Source organism: Gallus gallus, chromosome 12 (genome assembly GCF_016699485.2).
Source record: "Gallus gallus isolate bGalGal1 chromosome 12, bGalGal1.mat.broiler.GRCg7b, whole genome shotgun sequence".
Lineage (NCBI taxonomy): Eukaryota > Metazoa > Chordata > Aves > Galliformes > Phasianidae > Gallus > Gallus gallus.
In genome coordinates this window covers 3,570,444-3,594,478 of record NC_052543.1, presented here as the reverse complement: position 1 = coordinate 3,594,478, position 24,035 = coordinate 3,570,444, and the positions used below count along the sequence as shown (strand labels likewise).

The window sequence follows — 24,035 nt, the reverse complement described above, 5'->3', positions numbered from 1 at the left end:
ATTGCCTTTGGAAATCGTTAATCATTTCAAGATTTTTTTAATAGAGAAGTTGTATTGGATTCCATGAACATGACCTCCTGGATTTAGCTGAAATGTCAACACTTTCAGTGAAGGCATATGGGTGGTTAAAGCTTACATATATGCTTTGGTCTGGGCATCTGTCTTGCCTTTGGGAAATGCTGGTTCAGGAATTCCTACCATTTGCCTCACTTGCCAATGTGAAACTTTGGGAGCATTCAGTGTAATTACAATAGCCAAACTTTCACTTCTTGAGTTTCAATGGAACGTAAGATTTATCTCTTGGGTTTGTCAGTTATTTCACCCAGTAACTTTTGATCTCATCACCAGTTATGACCAAACTTAACATAGGATAAAGGCAAACATGTAGTTTCTAAAACTTGTGGAAAAAAGAGCTGGGTAGCAGAAAGTGCTCCAAATAGGTCCTTTAGCAGAGGAAAAGAAAGTTGTAAATTCTTGTTCATGAAGCTAGCTGCCAGATGGCAAGATGAAGCAGACGTGTTGACTAAGCCCTGGCATACTTTTAGCTCCGTCATTTGGCAGCCAAACAGGTGGCAGCTGTGGAATGGAGCTGTAGGAGAACGTGCTGAGGTATTGGAGTGAGGTGGAAACAAGCTGGAAGAACCTGTGGGTTTTAAAACTCAAGGTCATAGGAATCCAGGCTTCTGTAGCTTCCTTGTTCACGTAGTCAGAGGCAGCAATGCTGGCAATAAAGAAACTGTCCTTGTCCTGCCAGTGCAGCCAAGGATTCTGTTAGCCTGTTTTGCTGCAAGGGCACGTTGCTGGCTCACATTCAACTTGTTTTCCACCAGGTTCCTTTTCTGCAAAGCTACTTTCTAGCTGGTCCAGCGTTTATTTGTGCCTCGTGTTATTTCTCCCCCAGTGCAGAGCTTTGCAATTCTCCCTCTTTGGGGAGAGGTTTCTTCTTCAGGAGTTTTCTGTCAGACTGTTCCTTCTTTCTCAGCCAGTCCACATCCCTCTGGATGGCAGCACAGCCCTTAGGTCTATCAGCCACTCCTCCCAGTTTTGTGTCTTCACTGAACTTGCTAAGGATGTACTCTGCCCCATCATCCTGCTCATTGGTGAAAATACCGAATAGGATTGGTCTCAGCACTGACCCCTGGGGTTCACTGCTGAACTGTCATTTGGAGCTTCAAAATTAGTGGATTTCACTTGCATTTTTGTTTAGCTTTCGAACCTGAATGTCAAAGAGGTCATGTTTTGTTACTTGAAAGTTGTGGTTTACATGGCGTGTGCTTGCCATAGCTAATGGTGCAAATTAGAATCGTGATTTGATGATACCTTGTATTCTTTGAAATTTTCATGTCTTATTAAATTTCATGGGTTTTTTTCTATTAAAATTTAATTTCTGTTTTAGTCTTTGTATCTCTGTGGTGTAAAATAGGCTAATACTGGGGTAAAGAGGCAGGAGGAATGTATGTGGAGATGAATACATTTCATTATTGGGCACATTACTGATACAGCAGGGCACAGAATTCAGTCTTCAAATGTACTCAAACAGTACGTCGGTACTTAAACTACCCAGCTTAATCATTATCTGTGAAGTTTGCTGCTTTGTTATCATGCAGTATCGATCTTCGTTATTAGAACTACTTTTTCCTTCATTTGGTAACAGTAGGCTGCCACCCTCTGGTGAAATCTGTTATCAGTCTTGTGAGGATCCCAGAGGCTTTCAGAAGGGAGAAATGCATTAGAATTTGGAAAGCCAAGATGAAAAAGAATATATTTACAAACTACATTCCTCTAATTAAATTATATTCTTTCCAGTACTTGAAGGGAATGTATAAACAGGAGGGGGAACGGCTGTTTATGAGGGTGGATGGTGATAGGACAAGGGTGAATGGTTTTAAACTGAGACGGGGGAGGTTTAGGTTGGCAGTTTTTCACCCAGAGGGTGGTGACGCACTGAACAGATTGCCCAAGGAGGCTGTGGATGCCCCATCCCTGCAGGCATTCAAGGCCAGGCTGGATGTGGCTCTGGGCAGCCTGGGCTGCTGGTTGGCGACCCTGCACATAGCAGGGGGTTGGAACTGGATGAGCATTGTGGGCCTTTTCAACCCAGGCCATTCTATGATACATACGTGTATATATTTATATACCTATATATATGCATATTAAATATATATATGTAATTTAATTAGAGGAATGTAGTTATTTGTAGCAGGAATATATATTAGAAGAAGAATCTTAAGAGAGTTTATAGATAGATTTGCCATGTACCTGTGTAAGGTACATTTTATATGGTAAACTGCAAGTGTTATGATATTCAGTTGGTTTTACGTGAAAGTTGGCCAAAGACAAAGATACACAGCATTTAAGTTGTTACTGCCCACAAATGCTAGCTAGCCAAAAGATGATGAAGAAAAGAGGAGGACCCCTGAATGTATTTCTCAATAGGTGACAGACATCCTCACAACTGATATGAGATGAAGTAAGAAATTATTGCCTTTTCTATGAAAATAAGTCTTATGGGGGACAAGTAGAACAGCCCATTTGAAACTCATGTGCTTTAATCCAAAATTGTTAATGTAATCTATGTGGCAGATGAAGTTGTTTACTTTTTAAAACTAATTGAATTTGCCTTGAAGGTGACGAAAAGGTAAGCAATTGGTAGGTCCTTTGGAGATCATGTAATAAATGTGAAGGTAGGATCACTATATTGAAATAGTGATACAGTTTGCAAATGTTGTGTGTATCCATGGATGCTGACTGTGTGTGGGAGCACAGAAAGCAGGAAAACAAGCAGGATTGTAAAGCTTTGAAAGTATACGATCAAGAGTGTACAGTCTTCTACCTCTTATGATTTTGTGACATTTCTACAAACTTTCTCCATTTTTATTGACTTTAATGGACCTAATATTTATTTTAGTGGACTAAAATATGGTGAAACCTTTTAGGAGAGTATCTGTAAGGAATTACTAGGTTTATGTAGTACAAGGGATACTGCTTTCTAGGGACTGGGGCTACTCTGCTGAACTCATGCCCCAAGAAAAGTTTCAGACAAAGTCCAGCACCAAGGGACGTGTTCTGGAGTCTGTGTTAAGATCAGTTAACTAGCCTTAGCCAAAACACATTGCCAAAAGAGACCTAAAGAACCCTATGGCAGTTTTCTTTAAACATGGTTTGAACAAAAGCTGGAGGAATTTTGTTTCTTCATATACTAACTTACCCGCAGCCATTTTTCATCTTTAGGAATTTTATGCAAAATGCTGTTATTAAGGCTTTTTGAGAATGGAACATGAACGACTTTGGATTTCTAGCTGTTGCAAGATAAGAATAAACATTTATTTAGAATCTTTGCTTTCTTCTTGAGCAGTAAGTTGTTATTGACAGTGCTCTGTCTCTCTGGTATGGGATGATGAGCTATTCATTTGTGAGCCTGTCATTAAGAGAACGTTACTATATCCCAAAGGGTATGAATGTGCTCTTGGACTGTTACTGTGAAGCAGGACGTACTCCTTGAGAAGAAATTTATATATTCTGTGTGATAATCATAGAATTCCTCAGGTTGAAGAAGACCCTTAAAGATCATCGAGTCCAACCACAACCTATAATGATTTACTGTAGGATAAGTGACTGGTTTGGTGTGTTATTCTTTGTTTCTATGCTGTTTCATTCTCAGTTACTTATTTCTGCCATTGCTCTTTTCAATTTTCTTTCATGCTCCATATAAATCTCATAAAGGTTCTTTACAGTTAGCTGTTTCCCTTGTCTAGTTTGGTACTGCTGGAGTTATTTAAAGTGCAATGTATGGACAGGCTCAGACCATCTTAGCTGGGAATGCAGAGCTGCAGTAAAAGCTGGTGTATATTTCCTATATGAAGCGTGCAACAACAGTTCTGTGTTTCCTCTGAATCTAGTAACTAATTCCCTAGTGGGGAAAAAACTGTTCAAGTATTACCTTTTTCTCTATATGTACGTAGGTTTGTCTTTTCACACGGGTCCATGTGTAGAAATCATAGCTCTTTGCATTCATGATGTGACAAACCTAACTAAAAAAATCTATATTGTAAAGTAGACAAACTGCTGAAGAAATCTATATATTAACTACTATTTTCAATACCAACCATTGCTTTACTTGTGTTATTTATAAGGAAAGTTGCTCCTTAGGAACCTCTTGAAAGCCAGAAATTACATGCTTGGTGATTTGGAGGCATGGGGCTTAGTTTTATTTTGGGTGTTGGTTTCTTATTCTGCCTGGGAAAGCAAACAGAAATTCTGTAAAACAAAAGCTTTCTGTTCAGGAAGAGCTTCCCCTGGCCTGGTGTCCCTCCACCTACAGTACGGGTTGTGGTCCTAACGGGTTTCAAGTGTGTTGGGTGAAGAAGGTGTAGAAGATTCCAGTAATTAGGCTGCTTGTTCCTGCAGGCTTTGGCCATCATAGCTAAGGGTGGACATTGATTTGAAGACGACATTCTGAAACAGCATAGTGGTACTAGCATAATATTAGATGTGAAATGATGAAGCTGATGGAAAAATACTGATGTTAGATTTGATGTTTATTGCTTAGTGCACCTAGGGAAGGAAGGAAAGGCAGAGAGCTTTGCGAAAGATAAGAGAAAGGTGCTTGGATCTAATCTCTGGATGTTCTGATGTGACATATTGCAATAAAACATAAAAAGGCAAGTATTATTTAAAGTTATTTAATTTATTTTGAATCCCAATAGCAAATATACACTAAATAGATATATAAAATATCCATTTTATACAGTACTGTCAGGATTGAGAATTCTATGCGCTGACCTGTGTGAGAAGTCAGGGTAGTTGAGTTCCAGCTATCTGCTTGCGTTCTGCAACTTTAGGATAATTAGTAAAATGAATGAGGGATTCTTAACCCGTGTGATGTCAGAATATAAAGGAAAAAAAATAAATGAAAAACATGATTACAGCTATTATAGATAAGAGAAGATGATTGTGCTGGCCTAAGGAGTTTAGTAAACGTTCCTATTAAGCTTAAAGCGTATTATCAACCTTGAATCATCCTTTTATCATTTGGAGTGCACCAAATTATATTGATAGAGAACATTGGACATGTCCTCGTTCAAGATGCAAGAATAAATACCACAAACTTAGAGCACATAAGTGCTCTTATGTGCTAATTCTTTATATGAAAACCATTTTATATCTCCCAGACTAAAATATATTCTACTTTAGCATTGTGAGGTCTTTCATCTCTAACGGTGTACCACATTCTTGCATGTTTGCCTGTTTACTGGTTTTCAGAAACAGCACAAGAATTTGTCAACGTCTGGTAGGTTTTTTGCATCCTTTTTAACAATACTATTTAACACAGGAAAGGTCTTTACTGTGGAATAGGTAACTCCTACTTCAGGATTGATTTTGAAGAAAGAATATGGCAAAATACATGATTAAAGAATTCCACACCTATTACAGGAAACACCAAGTGCAGTTTCCAGTTTCAATTCCAAGAGTCCTCCCATGATATATAAATATTGCTGTTTAAATTAGTCAAATGTGGCTTGAACGTTGTCAAATGAGGCAGTGGAGCCTGCAGACGTATCATTTCTAATTAATTTTCTCTGAAATAGTAATTACTTCATAAACTGGTTAAATGTTGTAAAATTGGCTTTTTCAGGAAATTTCAAGTAGTGCAGAAATGGTTTGGACGGGTTGCTTTCTGAAACGCCCGGCTTTGGTATCACTTGAGGAAATTTCCCAGCTGCACGCTGTTTCGGGCTAAAATGCAGCGGAAGGTTGAAGGCTGCACCTCCCAGTACTTCACAGGGTTATTGAAGAGGCTTATGCCGCTGTACAGGGCTTTCTTCTTCCTTCTTCCTGTTGGGCAGAAATCATTCACTCCCAGTTTTGCAATGTGATTCGAATGAAGGAAGACCACCTACAGCAGGAAAGAAACAGTAAAATATAGTGGTTCAGCATGTAAGTGGGGAAACACCTAAACTTTGACTAGCAAATAGGTGATTGAGGTGCGTGGTAAGAACAGCTTGATACAGACTTAATAATATGAGGAATTAAATGCCTGTTTTAAGTGCTTAGAGAATTCTTCCCACCTGTCACAGTCTCTCCCATCCCACAATAGCAAACAAACAAAAAACATACAGTATTTTCTCAGTGTGTTGTCAGAATAATTTGACCCTGTTCTTATGGAATATCTCTTACAATGCAATCCTATGTTCTCTTACAGTAATGATTGCAGTACTATTGTACTGTATTCCCATATGACTTTCCCCCATGATTTCATGCATTTCCACAAGTAGTCTCTAGAAAAGTTGGCATTAGGAGACACTTGTTGGAATGATTGCACAATTAGCTGCCTAATGCTGATGTAGCTTAATTTAGTAAGTTGTGCTAGGAGAATTTTGAATTGAAGAAAATATTGTACATTGAGTAAAGAATTCTTTTTTTCTGTTATAACTACATTGAAATTACAAACCGATGTTATATATTTATATCTATATACACAAATATATATATATATTTTTTTTTTTGGTGTAGGAAAGGAAAAATTCCATCTGCCTAGCACGGAAACTGTAACCAACTTTTTGCAAGTATCTTTTCTGTGTAGTGTTTTTAGTTTTTTTACTACTTATTCTTCCTGTTGTTTGAGTTGAATTCATTTTTGTAATGTGAGTCAACTCAAAATATCTCAATGAGAATTAGCTTTTTAATTATGTCCTCATCTATACAGCTTTGTATCAAACAAATTGTAACTCCCAAAGGCTTCTATTAAGTTTAATATATGACCTGCAGGTATCTCAGATCAGGTAATCCAGGAGGAACTTTCTTGAGCTTATTTTTTTCAAGATGGATTTCACGTATACTTGGTATGTTGGCAAAACTTCCATTTTCCACATCTTTGATTTTATTGTTCCCAAGGCCAAGCCTAGAAAAAGTACAAGGAACATTTAATTGAAGATAGTGATTTACAACAGCATTCGATGGCATGCTTTTTTTTTGAAAGACTGAAATTCACAAGAGTGTGCATAGGAAAAAGAACTGGGGAAGAATGATGAAGTCTTACCTTTGACAGAAAGAAACCACCATTGACCTAATAAATATTTTTTGTAATTTAATCTCTCTTTAAAGGACAGCAGTTGATTAGATGTGCGCTATTGCCTAGTTTTAGTTGCTCATTTTCTTCTTTAGTGCAAGAATTAAAGATAAGCACCAACAAATCTGCTTGTAAAATAAACCATGCCCTTTTGTTGGGTAGTGTAGCTACCAAAAGAAACCTCATTCAGTAATAAAAAGTGCTCTAATAAAGAGCCAAAGAAGAGAAAATCTTGTAAAGAAACAGTAATGTTTGTAGCTAACCATCACATTTTTAAAATTAGTGGTAATACTATCTCTTCTACTTCCACGTTTTCCTTATTTAGGCCTTAATTTGGCTCTTTATGCAAAACTTGACCCTGTGTTGCTCAGAAGGTGATTGAGAAGGTGGCAGCTTAGGCCACTTTGTGCTTTCCGTTCATCCCACAATTTCCTTTTTCTCCTTTCTATCTCAGTTTGTTCAGAAACTGAAGTTGCTATTTAAAAGCCATTCAGTAGTTCTTCTTTGGTAGTAGTTGCTATTACTCAGTGCAAAATTCAGCACTGCGCAGCCAAATTTTCAGACTACTTAACTAAGCTTTAGAGAAAGAAGTTCCTACTTCTGTAATCAGATGTTATTCTTGACACACCTCTAATGAGGATTCTAGGTAAGACATGTAACAATAACAAGGCCAATATTTTTAATATATATAATACATGTGAGGTAAAAAAATATATATTTTATATATAAAAGTTTGGTCTTATTTACAGCAGTTCTCACTCTAAAGCATTTACAAATTTGAATTCTCTATTGTCGTATTCATGAAAGAAGTACTGAGTAGGAGGTCCTATTGGGTCTGACCTCTTATCGGCTGAAAGCTTTCGGCTTGGAAATTTTACCTCTGAAGATCTTTATACCGGTTAAAATCTTCAAGTTCAACTGCTGTGATCTTGTTGTCATCTAAGTGAAGCTCTAGTAGACTGGAGGGTAAATCTGATGAAAAACAAATGCTTGGCATGAGAAAAATCAAAGAAATGATTTAACAGGTATTTGTTGGAATAGTTGTTATATTCCTAATAACCTCTTTCCTTTGTGTGGGGTTGGGTGAAGAGTCTTGAAAGAGATTGTTCTCAGACAAAGGGCTGTTAGATGCAGGTGTGTTACGTTTTCAGAAAACAAAACAGCAAAATTTGTTAACATAGTTTGGTTTGAAATATTGCTGTTGTGGCTCTTAGCAAATGGTCTGTGAGGAAAGCTTTTGGAATTCTCTGAGTAAAATGGATTATCGGGTATCTTCTTTTCCATGCTGGTACTCACAGTGATTTCTCATATGAAACCAAATAGCCCTAGTTCAGAGCTGCCTGTTCTGTGCTCGTGTGAATAGGCCAGAAGACAAAAAACCTTCTATACAATATCCTGTTAGTGAGGGCAAAAGAAGGCAGTCACAGGTTTGAATTTCCCTTTGCTGATCTCACCTTTGATTTTGCTAGCATCTGTCTAGTTTGCTCCCTGACACCCAGCCAGACAAACCTCATCTTTCTGTTCCTAGTATTGCTTCCCAGAGCCCTGCTCCTACTGTTGCTTGTTGTAGTCCCAGCTGAGACAGAAAACTGGAGGGCTGCACTTTACATTCTGTCATTACTGACATGTTTGGGTGGGTGGTGTTGTTTTAGTTTATATTCCTGTTCACTGTTCCACGGAAGAGTGGAACACTGTTCCTGTTCAGTCCAAGTTAGTATTGAGAGAAGATTACTCACATGGCCACTTGAGATTTAAGTGTGTTTTGTAAGTTATGGGTCTCTTTAATTTTGTGCAGAAAGAAGGACCTACAGACAAACTTAGTTTCCACATATGAAAAAACGTCCTAGTGATGAATCCCTGTTTATCTGAGCCCGTGAATTGAAACTCATGCTGTATTTTCTTATGTTTCTCCATAACAAAGAGAAAATCTGAATCATTTTACAAATATATTTTGTTCTGATAAGTGATAAGAGATGGTATCATCATAATACCAGAAAAATGTCTTCTGTGCTGGGATAGTGCTACTGTAAGCACTCAGGTAGTGTCTGATCCTGGAAATACCTTATCTTAGGAACTGATGAAAGCCCTGAAGTGGCTGCTGCAATGTCATTGTTTCCCATTGCTTCCCCTGACAAATATCTCTGGATGGCAGCAGAGGAAGGGACTGCCTGCTGGAGCGAGGGGGTGGAAGGGGAGACTTGGGTGTGCCTTGTGTGTGCCTGCATGTGGCTGCCTTGGGGATGTTCCACTGGGTATTTCTGTACACCAAGTACAAGAGAAGCGAGAGAGATAGGAGGTGTGTATCTCAATGTATGAAATATTTAATAATCACATCCATGTGAGAACATTGCATTTAAAATTATGCTGGTCGAGGCAAAGTAGATAAGGTAAAACAAAGCGTACCTTTAGGAATTGAAGTTAATTTAGCTTCTGCAATTCTTATGTGGTAGATATTTACTCCTTCGAAAGCACCTGGTTCTATTCCATCATTGTTGAGAGGATTTGCACTCATTTCTGTCCGGGGGGGAAGAGAAAATACTTAGGGCATAGGGATGTTATGTCTGTTAGACAAAGTTATAACTAACTGATTTCATTTTATTAATGAATGCTAATGTTCTAGAAATCTATTAGTTTTCAACTTTGATTACCTGTTCCCGTGGCTGGTAGTGCAAACTTTTCAATGAGTAAAGGCTGTCTAAGTAGGCTTGCCGGGTTACCAAGAACTTTGCCTTTGTAGCAACCTCTAATAGAATTTAAGTGATGATGATCCACTTAAATAAATGATCATGAATATCTCTTTAAGATGAATTTCCACACTGAGGAAATGTTTGAATGAAAGTTGTATACAATATACTGATTTATTACTGAAGACTTTATCTTTCTGCTCAGACTTACCCAGAACGTGTAAAGACTTCATTCCTTTAAATGCATCCTTGGGGATTTTCTTCACCTTATTAGCATGAATTCTGAGCTCTGCTAAAGTTTTTGGTAGGTTTGTGGGGATCTCAGTTAGCTGGTTATGAGATAAATACAGTCGTCGTAAATTCTTGGTTGGCTGAAAGGCTTTTGGATGGATCTTGGTTATCTTATTGTTGTTCAAAGCAAGTGCCTATGACACGTGGGAAGAGCAACACAGAAAATTTATAGCGATACGTTATGATGATGAAGTCTTAAATCTGATGTATAGTTTAACAATGAGATGTTTTAGTTTTCTAAAATACCCAAACTCTAGCACAGGAACTTGTAATGAGGTAATACAGCCAACAAGGGGCAAGTTATCTGACAATTGTTTTGCATGTCAGATCACTTATCTACGCTTCTGTTTCTACAAGAGTGGTTTTAGTTTGGATTTTTTCTTGGGGGATGGGAGGAGGGAGTTGCTTGGCTTTTCTTTTTGTATAGTTTTGTTTGGTTTTTTTCTCACTTCTTTGTGCTGTTGGGAATTCGTCTTTTCCCTGGAGTTGTGAAAAAAACTGGAGCAAAACAGAATTAATCTTTTTTCCAGCAAAATTGTGAACAGCTTAAGGAAATAAACAGGAAATGCTTCCTTACTAATCCATGTTGCCATCTGTGGCTTTGCTAAGGAGACTAATGCTCAGACATTTAGTACAAAATAAACTTTGCTTTAACTAAAAATTGCTTTTGCTCTTGCCACATAATCACAAAGTAACTGATGAAAAAAAATCAAAGCAGCTCAGAGTTTTTAGTTATCACCTAATTAAGTGTCAACTCTAATATATAATGTGGTGGTTCCTGATGTATTCCAGTGCTTTTCTCTGTCATGGGGGGTTTTGTTTCTGTTGGAGCTTTTATAAGCGTCATTTATAAGTGTTTGGCCATTCTGTATCCATACATCATACTCTTAAGGGGAACTGGAAACTTCTTGTTCCAAACAGTGAATTAATATGATTCCCACTTTTGGTTTCCTAACACTTAGAAAGCTCATGGATAAACATATCCAGCACATTTTCTGTTCTTGCTCAAAACCAAATGCAACTAAACACAGGATTCATTTGATGCTGCTTTAATGTGTACTTCCTGTCTTTCTAATGTGGAATAGATCTTCCTGTTATGTTTTATGGGGCAGATTTTTCATTTTTGCCATGAGAATTTTGTAATTGTTGGTGTTCCTTGGTGCTGCGTCTAGAGTGACATCTTGTGGAGATTGTACTCCAGAACAGATGTAACCCATCTTGATGGGTCTTTGAGCCTATTTTATTCTCTCTATTGCATATGGTAACTTTGTTGATTCATCAGTTGCTCCTGCTACTCATTTTTAAGTCTATCCTTATGCATAACTTGAGCGTGTTTAAAAAAGCATAGAAAAGCATGTAACTTTTCTGTTAATTCAGTGCTGCTTTGTTTTCTGTTCAGGGAAATTGGGCATGTAACCTCCGTTTCAGTGCTGTATGTATTGGTTGTACGTCGTGTGCTTTTGGAGATACTCTCAGAGATTGAGTTCTTCCTACTGCTTTACAGCTAAGCAGCCTTTGAAATGTAGGAAGTGTTCTTGTATGTGTTTAGAATTGAGTAAGTTTTGGGCACCTTTTGGTGATGCATACGCAGTACACTTTCTGAGTTTTTAACATAACTCTTACAGCTCAAAGAAATTTGCCTCTTACTATGCCTGAGCAGCCAACTGTGCGGACATTAGACTGTATTTTAGGATGCTGTCGGAGAAGAGAAATACCATTTATATTTTAAAAGTACAAAGATATTTAAGATTGCTAAATAAGACTTCAAAATTGGAAAATAACAAGCTTACATAAAGTGATGCAAGTCCTTGGAGATCGTTTTCTTTGACCTCTCTTATTTTGTTGTTCTGAAGGTCAATCATGCGAGTATCTGGTGGAATGTTGCGAGGTATTGATGTCAAACCTGTTTCAGGATGGGAGAGAAGCAGAAACATTACATGCCTTTATGCATGTCCAAAGAAATTGACTGTTAAATGGGAAAGAAAAGTCAGCCATAAAGCACAAGATAGAGGAGAATACTTTGATACTGGTTGGAACTGATTATGTAAGGATGGATGTCAAAAATGAGTGGAATAATTTATTCTCATGTCAATGAAAGGCTTACATGGGGTGCTCATTACATGCTGCTGGAGCAGTTTGTTCTCAGACAAGCAGTAGCTGTTTTGTGTTTAGGAACAAAGTTGTTCCTGTGGCTTGGCGAGATACCTGCTCCGCTTCTGTCTGTTGTTCTGCATCTGCCCTCAGTATCTGCTGGAGCAGCCCAGTTGCTACATTGCCATGCATTAATGTCAGCGCTGAGCAATGTGTTCTTGGTGTAACCCGCCAAGATACAGTGTTTCAGCTTCCAGTACTTAGTTATCACTTACATAAATTCTCCAGTCCAGTTGGATTACAAAACTGCTCCAGTTCCTACCATCCAAGGTCCTGACTCAGCAGAAGAGACCAGCGAAGGGATGACAACTTATTTGCACTGCTTATTAATGGCAGATTTGAAAACAAGCAAACAAACAAAAAAATCCACAGAAATTTGACCCAATGTTTCTAAGATGGGAAGAGTTTGGAGATAAGTTTGGAGTCCTGATCCTTTGACTGCCCTAAATCATCAGAAAATTTCAATGAGCACTAATTCCAATTGGAGCAATTAATAACGAATTCATACTTAGGAATTTTGATCATTAGGAATTAGTATGTATTTGTAACAGTAACAGTGGCAGATTGGCCTATGTTTAAAATCTTATTAGCAGTGACATGCAGTTGGAGTTAAGCTAAGCAAATAATTTGTGTCCTACTTACACATTTGCATTATAACTTAGCTGTGGTTTATTTATGGCTGCTTTTCCCTTTGCTATCAATTCTTGATGTTTGAGCTGTTCCTTTGTAACTGTGAATGGAGTAGATCTTTAACCAAAGCCTTTTTTTGGCACAAGGGATTAGTAGCTTATTGAATGCAAACCAAAGATGGGGGAATTTTTTCTGCTTGTCGTCTTGTATATAATTTCATTGATGTTTGCAATTCTGATTGGAAAAAGAAACGTAAGCTTATTTTGAAGATGACCTGTATAGTAACATAGAATCATGGAATCATTAGATTGGAAGGCATTCTTAAAGACCATCTGGACCAACTCCCTGCAGTGAACTCAGGCATCTACAGCTCCATCCAGCTCAGAGTCCCTCCAGCCTGACCTTGGATGTTTTCAAGGAAGAGGCACCACCACCCCTCTGGGCAACCTTTGTCAGTGCCTCACCATCCTCATTGTAAAAACTTTTTCCTTATGTCCAATCTAAATATCCTCTCCTGCAGAAACCATTTCCATGGTTTCTAGAAACCATTTCCCCTCATCCTGTTGCAACACACCCTCCTGAAGAGTCTGTCCCTTTCCTTCTTGCAGCCACTTTAGAGCCTGCTCTCAGGTCTCCCTGGAGCTTTTTCTTATCCAGACCAAACAGCCCTAGTATATGAAGGTGTGCAAATTATAGAGCTGGGGAACTCGTCCTTTAAATACATTCTTGCAAAGGACAGCAGGCACACAAGTTAATTCTTACCTAGATCAGAGCAATGGACAACTCTCACATAGCACTGGCATCCAAAGGGGCACGTTGGGAATAGATCAAAAGGAATTAGAGAAATAATTGGTTCAGTGGTTGGAAACAGAGAATTGTCGTCATCATCATCTTCATCTTCTTCTTCCATATCTTGGAGCATCATGTTCTTCAGTGTAAAATACGAAGGACCAATGAGAGGTTTAGCAGAGCACAATGCCAAGAAGAGGAGGAGCGTGTATTCCTTCATGTTGTCTTAATCAGGATAGATGATCTCTAATAGAAAAGAAAAAAGAAAAATGAAAAATCCCAGATACAAGAATCAGTGAATGTGAAACAGCAAATAAAAGTATTGTACATTGTGAAACAGCAAATAAAAGTATTTCTTCCCTTACTGCTACAATTGGTTGTCCAGAAAAATGGTCTGTTTTGAACTTTACTATATAAAGGCTAAATATTTTAAATACCCTCTAAAGCATGAAAATGTTGAAATCATTAATATAAAATTATGCATTACAAGAAAATAATATTAAATTTAAGTGAAATTCATTAGACTTCAATGTCCTGTCAAAGCTTTTTGTTTAGTTTTTAAAATAGTTTCATCGTTTACTTTAGGCTCGGAAATTAAGGCTTTTAAAAGTGTAGATTTTGTAGCAGATCTTACTGCAGTTTGAAATTGGATTTGTTTCATTAATTCTTAATGAAAAATACTTTTAATTGGGTATAGGGGCATATGTGCATTGCTTGTTTCTAGAAAATAGGGAAATATTTATGTAGCAAATACAGAATGCTTTCACCAGGATACTCCCTAAACACCACTTATTCTACGCTCTTGATGCTTCTGGTTAAATCATTCTTATTTTAAATTGGAAAAAATCAGAATTTTCTGGTCCTTCAGGCTGGAGGACACAAAGATGTTGGATCATTTAGGGCACCTCCAAAGCAGGAAACTCCATGTCAGATACCTATAATTACTTTTTGTCTGATGTTCTTGAAGGATGCACAGGCTACTGAGGATTTCAAAAGATTTATCTTTAGAGAAATAAGGAACAATGTTTTGCAATTCCAGCTGCTCGTTCAGTTTCTTTCTACTTCTCTTGAGATGTATTTTTACTAGATTTCTCTTAGATGTTTCTGACTGAGAAAACCAGGAGTCTGAAGTGTCCAGTCCTTAACTACATAATATTGTGTCACTAATGATGGCGATCCGTACTTCAAAGCCTTTTAATGTTTTCTGCGTGCTCTGTTTTTATTCTAAGAAGTATTGACCCAATTGACCTGTGAAATAGAGGTAGTAAGAATTGCCACAGAATGTTTTGCAACTTTCAGAGAAAATACAGTAATAATAGAATTCATATAGATTCTACAAGCAAGAAACTGAAGTATTACAACCAGAACAACCAGTGCTGCAGAGAATTAGGTTATCCACTATGAGCAATTGGCTTCTCTTGACTACTGCGAAAGTATACCAAGGCTGAAACCAATGCAGTTTAAATTCTGTCTTTCTGCTGCAAACCCTAATAGTATGGGTTGGATTTTGAGTGTCATACTCTCATTTTCCATAATTTCTTTACCCTCCATACAAATGGTACATGGGAATTTGGTTGTCAGTATTATTTCAGAACCAGACTGTGTATGGTACAACGTACCACAGCAGTGTGTTGTTACCTTGAGATTACAAAAAGTACTTTTAAGTTTTGTTCATGAACATGAATTTGTTTCCATATGTAAGATATAGGTTTGAAATTTCTATGGAGCATGCAAGAAACCCTATGAGCACAGCAGGTACCAGGAGTGAGGGAAGTGATCTCTTCAGATCCCAGGACTTCTGATGGGTCAGTGGAATGTATGATCAAAAAGGCCAATCTCTTGTTGGGAGATATTAGCTGCTGCTCTTTAATTGGTGATTTTAGGGTAGTATTCATGGAAGAAATAAGTTTTATCACCTTGAAGTTGTTCATTAGCTGTGCATGCTTGCATGTTTTCAGTTTCATGGGGATCCAGTGTAGTGAGAATTAGTCTTTATGTAGGCGTTTCATCATTAGTCCTCAATCACGGGGAAAGCAGTACACTGATATATGCAGTGGTGTTGAGTTGACTTACTCAGAGTTCTAGGATTTTATCAGTTTTGTGTTTATTTACAGGATGATTTTGATGTTCCTTGTATATGGATCTTGACAACATTAAAACACTGAATTGCATATGCTGTGCTCGTGCAGCTGTATGTGTTTCAGGGTGTTTAAAATGATAAAGGCTACCAATATATAGATTACACAAAATCCACTCTTTTCAAAGAGAAGAAAGTGGCTGCTTCTTCTCTAATTCGTCTGAAAACAAGCACAACATACATTGTATCTTGCCAGTTTAATATTTATTGTAATCTAGTTGAGCGCTCATTTGAGTATGGTATATTTTACTCATTTAACTGTCTCTTAAAGGAAGATTCACATATATTTCCCACATTCTGCTTTTTGTTTTCTGTTCTGTTTCAGTGCACTTAGAATTCTGTAGTTAGATTTGCAGTCCTTGTTTGGTGTACACCTTTGGACTCTCTGGTCCTATTAGTCTTCAGCTGCAGCAAAAGTGTCAAAAGTTCCATACTTTTGTCATACAAAATGATGAAGAGATAAGGAGATTGAAGTCCTTCAGGCTTCTGAGTTGTTCTTGTTCTTGGCTGAGTGCCTTACTGGCTGGGTTCTCTAAGACAGGCGGTTAATCTGCTCTCCCTCTGGCTGCTTGGGTACTGACTGACTGACCTCTGTGTGTGGAGGATGCCAAGCTTCAGAGTGTTTATCCTATCCTGGGACACCCACTTTCTAAGTCTTTGTTAACTTCTAATTCTGGCGGGCACTGTTTATATAAATTTATTGTACTCAAATAATAATCTTTCATGCCCGTAGTGACATGCTGCTCTGGATCTGGTGTTATGAGGTTGTCCTGTGAAACTTCTTAAAAATCAATTTCCATGCTTGTACCTATAGCAAACAGATTGCATTTTTCCTTTCAGATACTAAAAAAAATCATGACTTCAAACTATGAAAAGGTTGAGGATTGTGACTGGAGTAATGGCTCTCCTCAGCTCTTGAAAAACAGCTTTTGTTCAACTTTCTTCAACTCCTGCAAAAGTAACGTTGCATTATGCCACTGGCAAAATATATTAGTCCTTTGAGTTACGTCTCTTGAAGGCAAGTCCCTTTGCAGCACAAAGCCTGTGATGTGGTCCATTTTTTAAGCAAAGAGGAAAGGCCTTTGCCTGATCTGATCTTCCCATTTTGTCATTAGGAGATTCTTACTGCTTTCTGACTTAGTAGCCAGCAGCAGCAACCAAGTTTGACTGCAGGGTGGTGCTGGCTGAAGAACTGCTTGGGATTTTATGGAGGTTTTATGTGGGTTTTTTTTTGTTGCTTTTTTTTCTTGGCTGTGCTTTTGAGTTCCCCAGTAAGTAGCTGTTGATAGGTCTGTGCAGGAATGCTCTGACTGTAGCACATTGCAAAGCACTTGTACAAACTTTCTGCACGCTTAAAGAGTAAGAGAACGAATAAAGCTAAAGCCTGAAATTCACGTTTGTAGTTATCTTTCTTTAAATCTTAAATTATTTTACCATAATAAACTTATGAAATATTTAATTTTTTTTTTACAGAAAACACAGTTCATGAGTATAGCTTTCCTAATGGCGGATTGCTGCCACTTCAGGCTTGTTCTGCTTTCAGTCAAATACTGTTTTCTCTTACCAGTTCTTTCGCTCAGGCTGCTCACTGTGCTGATTGAACTCACTAAACTAGCAGAAAACTAGTGTCATTTAAAAAGTAAAACCCAAAACACTCTTTCCAGATGAACAAACAGAATCAGTCCAGGTGTCAGTACAAAGAAATGGTGGGAACAGCGGGGTTAAGGGGAAGGAATGTTAACAGGAAAACAGCGAAGAAGAGTGAGCTAAGCATTTTTGACATGTGCCAGCTGCTAGATGGGCTCAGGTGTGTTATTGAACACTCACTGGTTAGACAAAGTCTGCCCTTCTCCATTCTCATTTTTACTAACGGGAATTACAGATGAGTTCAGGAAAGGATGTGGTGAAATCAGGGTGGGCTCAACTGCTTCATTACATGTATTTATAGCAGCCCTGCTTTTCCTTTGGTTTCCTTCCAAATAATACCTTTTCACTGGAACATCAGCCACCTTGTAGTGAGGTAAAGGAATGCAGAGAGTACACTTTACATGTAGGGCATGCGGAGATGCTGTAAGACTGACTTTACTTAACAACCTTAAATCGCTGTGATACTGCTTGTGGCATACTTGTCCTCACTAATCTGGTGATCAAAACACAGATTGCTAAATAGCACATGGAAGCTATAAACTTTTTCTACTGTTAATTTAGGGTAACATTTATCTATACCACATTAAATGCAGGTGATGTCATAGTATGGGATGGGATTAAAACCATTTCCAGACTGCCTGGGAAATTCCCACATAGGCAGGCACCAGTTCTGAGAGTTCATGAGAATTGTGAACGTGAGTAATGGGAGGAAAAGCTTTTTGTGGGGACAGAAGTAAGGCTGTTAGTATGAGATGGCTGGGCTCCTTGGCACTGCTGCAATGGGTTGCCTCTGCTGCCTTACCCCTTACAACACCAAAGTGGTCAATAGGTAAGGTTTTAACATTCTGAAACTCGAAGAAGTATGTTTTCAAAACCCTTCTGTTAGCAGTGTGGGAAGGCACGTTTCCTATGGCACTGTTTCTGAAAAGGAAATGTTGAAGTGGCACGCTGGTGGTCTTGAGAAAAATCCCTGTGTTCATTAATAACACGCATCAGTGCACTGTGCACAGACTTTGTCCAAAGAAAGGCAAGACCGTCGCTGTTTTGAAAGCTCTATTTAAAAATAGTTCTGGTTCTATTAGTCATTGTCCCATTCCACAAATAAATGAGTTTCTCTTTAACTCTTTGTCTACTCCCTGCTGAGTAATTTGCCTTAGAAAGACAGGAGGCAATATTTTGCCAGTGAGATTACTGAAAAAATGATTTTCTTGAAAAACAGTCCAGTCTTAAAACTATGTATTACAATAATGAACAGCTTGTTTATAATATAAGTCGTATTTGGTGAGTATTTACTTTTCATAGGAAATGCTGCTTCACTCTTGTTATTGAACATTGTCTAAGAGTGTTTTTAAGTTATTTTCCTTTGGAGGAGCTTATCACTTTAATATGTCATTTCAATTACTTTCCTGATATTTTACTTAAAAAACAACAGCCCTCCTCAAATACCTAAATTCAGATAGTTAATAGGAAGTTGTAAACATTAGAACTGTTATAAACATAGAATAGAGTTTCAGAGATTGTAATAACTGGAGAAAAATGCTTATTAGCAGTTAAGAAGTTAGAAGTGCTTAATAGTTAATAATTCACTGTAGCCTTTTTTGCTTTGCAGCTCAGATGTAGTAATCACAGAATTATTTCATCTGCAAAGTAGATTTTCATATGTTCCATAAAGAAGTGGTACTTATTCTAAATTAGTTGATGTTAATCTGCGCATAGTGGCTAGTAATCTGTTGCTCAATTCCTTATTGCTATGCAAATATAATAGGTATTCAAACTGGACATACCTTGCAAGTCTGATAGTTCTTCCAGAAGCACTCTGATAATCCACCTGAGATCTTTTTGTCCAGTTATTTCATTTATAAAAAAGAGAGGGAAAGGAAGTAAGACTGAGTGCTGTGAAATGGAAAGTAGGTATAAGGAAAAATTCCACTTGCAAACTTCGTGATCCTCCTGGCACCCTGGGTGACACCCGAGTAAACTGCTGCTTCAGATTAGCCCATCTTAGTACTGAAGAATGATATTAAGACGACTTGTTACCACTCATATGTTTTTCATCACTGCTTGTATTAGAGCCAAAACTTCTGGCTTAACTCTAGACGTCTAGTGGACAACTTTATAAAACCTGTAGTTTAATAATAGTTGACATCAGGCCACTGGAAGTACAGTGAGGTCCATTTCAGGTCACTCCTGCTATATATACTCCTGCGCTTATTTATGATTGCATTCTCTGTTCTTCTTCTACAAGTGTGACACTGATAAAAGTATGAAATTTTGACCAGGGGCAGGGTGAGCCAGTAGCCTGTAGTGATACACGTGGTGCCAAAGCCTTCTGCAGGTACCAAGTTGGTACTTTGTTGTGCAGTTAAGTATCAGTACTGCTCGTGCTTTCAGTACTGTATGATCTGTCTAGGGGAGATGGTTTCAAGCATGCAAAATGTAGATCAGATTGTTTTAGTTAATTTATCTAATTCCATTGAATATGAGAAATTAAGCATATCTTTAATTTAAAACAGAGGCAGTATTTGCTGTACTCTGTGACAAGGATTGAAGCTGTGAGCTGCTTTAAAGAAAGTTGAGAGTTTGCGCTGAGCTATGTTGTTTGTGCTGCCGCGCACGTCGCAATGCTTAGAAACGGAGTTGGTCCTTATTTGCCTTCAGTTGGCTGCCTTCTTATGCGTGCTTCAGATCTGCGTTACTAAGTTTACCAAAAGCAGAAGTTTTGTGGTAGGTGTCTTTGAATATACAGTTCGTAGCATCTGTCCGGTTCCATGCACTCCCTCCACGCACATCTGACTTCAGCTGTTTCTTTAATTGACTCCCTTCTGTGCTAAGAGTCTGGTCTAGCTGCAGAAGTACAGCTTGGCTTTTAATTTTAATCTAAGTGTAATGTGTTAGTGTTTGCAGAATAGCAGTTTAAGCTCCATACTGGTTAATTAGTGTTTGCAGAATGGCAGTTTAAGCCCCATACTAGTTAATTTGGCTATGGTTAGTTTCTTTAGGAAGAAATAGATACTTTACCAAAGCATAAGACGTGGGTGCGATCGTATCAAACAAGACAGGAGTTGTGTTACTTCCTGCATTGTTTTTCAGTTCCAGTAGAATAGATGAATGATGATAAACTTTCTCCCTATCACTGTTCCCAAAGAATGAAATTACAGTTTAAAGAGCAATCACATTCCCACACAAAAATCTGAGATGATCTTTAAGTCTATTGAAATCTCAAATTGCATGTATCTGCACTCTCTTGCCTGCATTTAGAAACCAAAGCTTCCTAACCAAATACTCTTGTGATTTAAGACATTGGTTTGGATGCACTTACTTGAGCAAATTTGTATTAAATTGCTGTTTAAACCTCTGAAGTTTTCTTGGCTCTTTAATAGAAGAAGAGAGGGTGCTCTGAGGGTTGTGATTATGAATGCACTGGTTTCTTCTTTCTCACTTCTTTCAGCAGAAAAATGCTGAATCAACAGTTTGGGTTGATCCTAGCTTTGCTGACACCCTCCATGTTCCTGGTGCTTAGCAACAGCTCGGTTTTGATTGGTGCTTTTAAATAAAAATTCTCTTTTTTTGTTTAATTTCTCTGGCAAGTAGAGTAGCATCAGGGAGAAATGTCACCATTCTATCTTACAGTAGATATCAATTTGATAGGAGTAACTATTGTTCTCATTGACATCTTATGTTCCTGTAATGAAACTGTTTAGTATCTCAAAACACAAGTTTAGTATCTTTATTATGAATGTAGTTGCATTCTAAAACAAAATACTCAAAAATCACCCTTCCAAGTCACAGGAGTACAAAGTTCTGCTATTTAGATGTTGATAGCAGTACTGAACATTAAAATAGACCAGTGGTTCTCAGTCTAATTCCTGTGTCTAATAAACACTTGCAGCATATTCCAATTTATAAAAACTAACTGCTCTTGCAGAATTCCTCTCTGGGATCACTGTTTCCAATTTACTTGAAGTTCTGGACCCGATGGCACTACATGAGCCAGCACAGCAGGGCAGTTGTAGAGTTTTGAATGAAAGCTGGAGTGTGCAACTGAGAGATTTGATGCTAGGTACTTGATGTACTGCTTGTCTCACTTTATAGGCTAAGACTGCAGTGTACGTCTGTAGAATGTGTAGCAGACATACAAACAATTTAGCTTCAGTCTACTGAGGTTAGGATCAACTGCTGCTATCTTGGATCTATTATAAGGCAATTGATTTGCAGTGATACATTTGAAGATACTATAAAAAGAAAATTTGATCCTACTGTTTCTGCTCTTCTGTGAATAGCAGATTTGGGTTTTAAATAACCTGATAATAGCAATGTATGTGACAGTCATGTAGTCCAGGACATTGGGGTTTTATTGAAGAGAGATGCTCTTAAATAGAAAGTAGTCTGAGGCAAGCGACAGTATGTATGTTCTCTTCTATATTGTATGTTTAATAAGTGAAAGTTTATTGAAGGTGGAACTGTTCAGATGTTTACAGTGATTTCTACTTCCAACAGTGAAAGAACTGATAGAAAATTAGAATTCTCTTCTTAAAATGTTGTCTCGATCTCTTTATCAAAGGGACAACTATATTTTTACTGCTTGGTATGTCTGAGCTGTCAAGCATGTGTTGCCACATGTGGACTATGCTTACATTGCAGTGCTTTTTTTTAGGCTGATCTTGTATATATTTGTTATTGTAAGGCAAAATAAGTACTTTTTCATTTACTAGCACTGTTTATAAATGTGGTTTACATAAAGTGATGAATCTAACATCAACTGCAAAAATCTCTCTTGGAGACTGCCCATCACATTTTAATACCATGACTTATTCCTTTCATGCTCAGAACCAGCCCATGTTGAGAGCAGTTGCACAGTTTGATTTTAACTATTTCTTGGCTTTTCTCAAGTTGAGCTATGGAATTCAAGCTATCTGAAAGCAGAAGAACTGTACTCTTCAGCTTTTTTGTTTGTATTGACTCTTCAGTAATTACATGTCAATGTATATTTAGGAATCATTGCTATTTATTGCAGTGCATTAGTTTTTATTTGTTAGCATATACTTTTTTGCATATTTTTGAAAAGCAACTTTGAATTCACGACAACTGTGTTTCATTTTGCAGTCTGGCCTTTATTAGCAATATATCTATATGGAGAAATAAGTCACAGCTTGTGGTGATAAAAGAGCTGGGATTGCAATTCTACACGTACCCACATGACTGTCAGACTTATCAGTGATTGATTGTCAGCAGCATCTGCTAAGAGTTTGCCTTGTATTTTCAGTGGTTTATGCATTCAGTGATCTGGCAATCATGACTGACTAGAGAGGTGAAATTGTAACTCACAGAGACAGATCTAGTTCTTCACCCTTGCAGACTGTGTTGCCTTAGATGAGTAAATTAACTTGCTTCTACCTTAGACTGCAGATTGGTACAAATATCTCCATGTTGGAATGCCTGCTGAAGTAGTCCCAAGCTGCCTTCTTCCCACCTTGATTCTCATCTCCTTGATCCTGTAAAAAATTGAGAACTTAACTGGATGGGGAATCTGCTCTGCCTGGGAAATAATTTGCTTGATGAGTGAAGGTTTTGAATTAATTTTGGTTTCAGTGCATATCAATTATTTGTATTGCTTTGGAGTTTTTTGCAAGAACTTATGAGTTGTGATAGCATTGTATGACACTTCTATGGAATACGAATGCTAATCTTTTTTATAGACGTTGGGAACAGCAGACATTGTTTCATGGAAAATCAAACAGTAGTTAAAATGAAAAGTTCTGCAACCAGTGCCCAACTACTGAATCACTCAGATAATAGGGAAAATGTAGTGTCCAGAAATAGTACATTTCCTCATAGAACACCAAGTGTTTACACTGTGGAAGTTGAACAATTAAGTAAAAGCAGAAACAAAAGCAAAAAACTGGTGACCTGCAAAGTAAAGACATCCTGTTTTTCCATTTTTCTGTTTTTGTGAACAGTCTGAGCAATATAAAAGTCTAAACGATAAAGTTTTCTTAGAACCTTTTGATAGATTCCTGTTGTCCAGAATGTAAGACAGCATTTAAAGCAATATCTGTCATCAACTTCCATTGAGCGTTAGTTGCTTTGAGGGAAAAAAGGAGCCATGCCCACCTAATTCTTTGTATTCCAGAAAAACATGAAGTGTTCTGAGTATGTTACTCAGCCTTCTAAGATCATTTAATATGGTATTGCGCTTATTTCTAGCTTTGTTTATTACCAAAAGCAATTTAAATTGCACTGGAAGTTCAAGGATCTAAAAGAAGGTGACCGGGTCAGTTTATGACAAACTATTAAAAGCAGAAGCAATATGTGTGACATTTATAGTCACTGTCTACAGTTTGCACTTTAGGTTTAATGAAATGCATTAGTCTGTAAATTGATTGCATGTACTTCCAGCATATACTGTTTTGTAGCTGGAAAAATTAACATATTTCTAGGAAGATGTCCAAAGTCCATTTGTTTGCAAGTTTTGAAACACACATTTTGTTACTGTGGAATAGTTGAAAGCTTTCAGAAACATTCTTAATAAAATAAGGCTATTATCTCACTAAAGAAGTTATTGCCCTACCATATTACTTCATCTCGTCTCTGTTCTCAGATGCATGTTTTGCTCCTGGGAATTCTGTAGGAGTGTCTC

General features: G+C 37.7%; 2 protein-coding genes across 10 annotated transcripts in view; one reads left to right on the top strand and one right to left on the bottom strand.

Annotated features, from left to right (window-relative positions):
* The window catches only part of CENPP (centromere protein P), a 118,884-nt gene that overhangs the window by 50,335 nt on the left and 44,514 nt on the right, over positions 1–24,035 (top strand). The window lies entirely within an intron of this gene.
* On the bottom strand, positions 4,669–19,407 carry BGN (biglycan). The gene is made up of 8 exons (XM_414298.8): positions 19,183–19,407; positions 13,588–13,860; positions 11,835–11,947; positions 9,965–10,178; positions 9,473–9,583; positions 7,948–8,041; positions 6,763–6,901; positions 4,669–5,896 (listed from the first exon to the last, which is right to left on the bottom strand). The coding sequence occupies exons 2-8, from the start codon at positions 13,832–13,834 to the stop codon at positions 5,699–5,701; spliced, it is 1,116 nt and encodes a 371-aa protein (XP_414298.2). The 5' UTR covers positions 13,835–13,860; positions 19,183–19,407; the 3' UTR covers positions 4,669–5,698.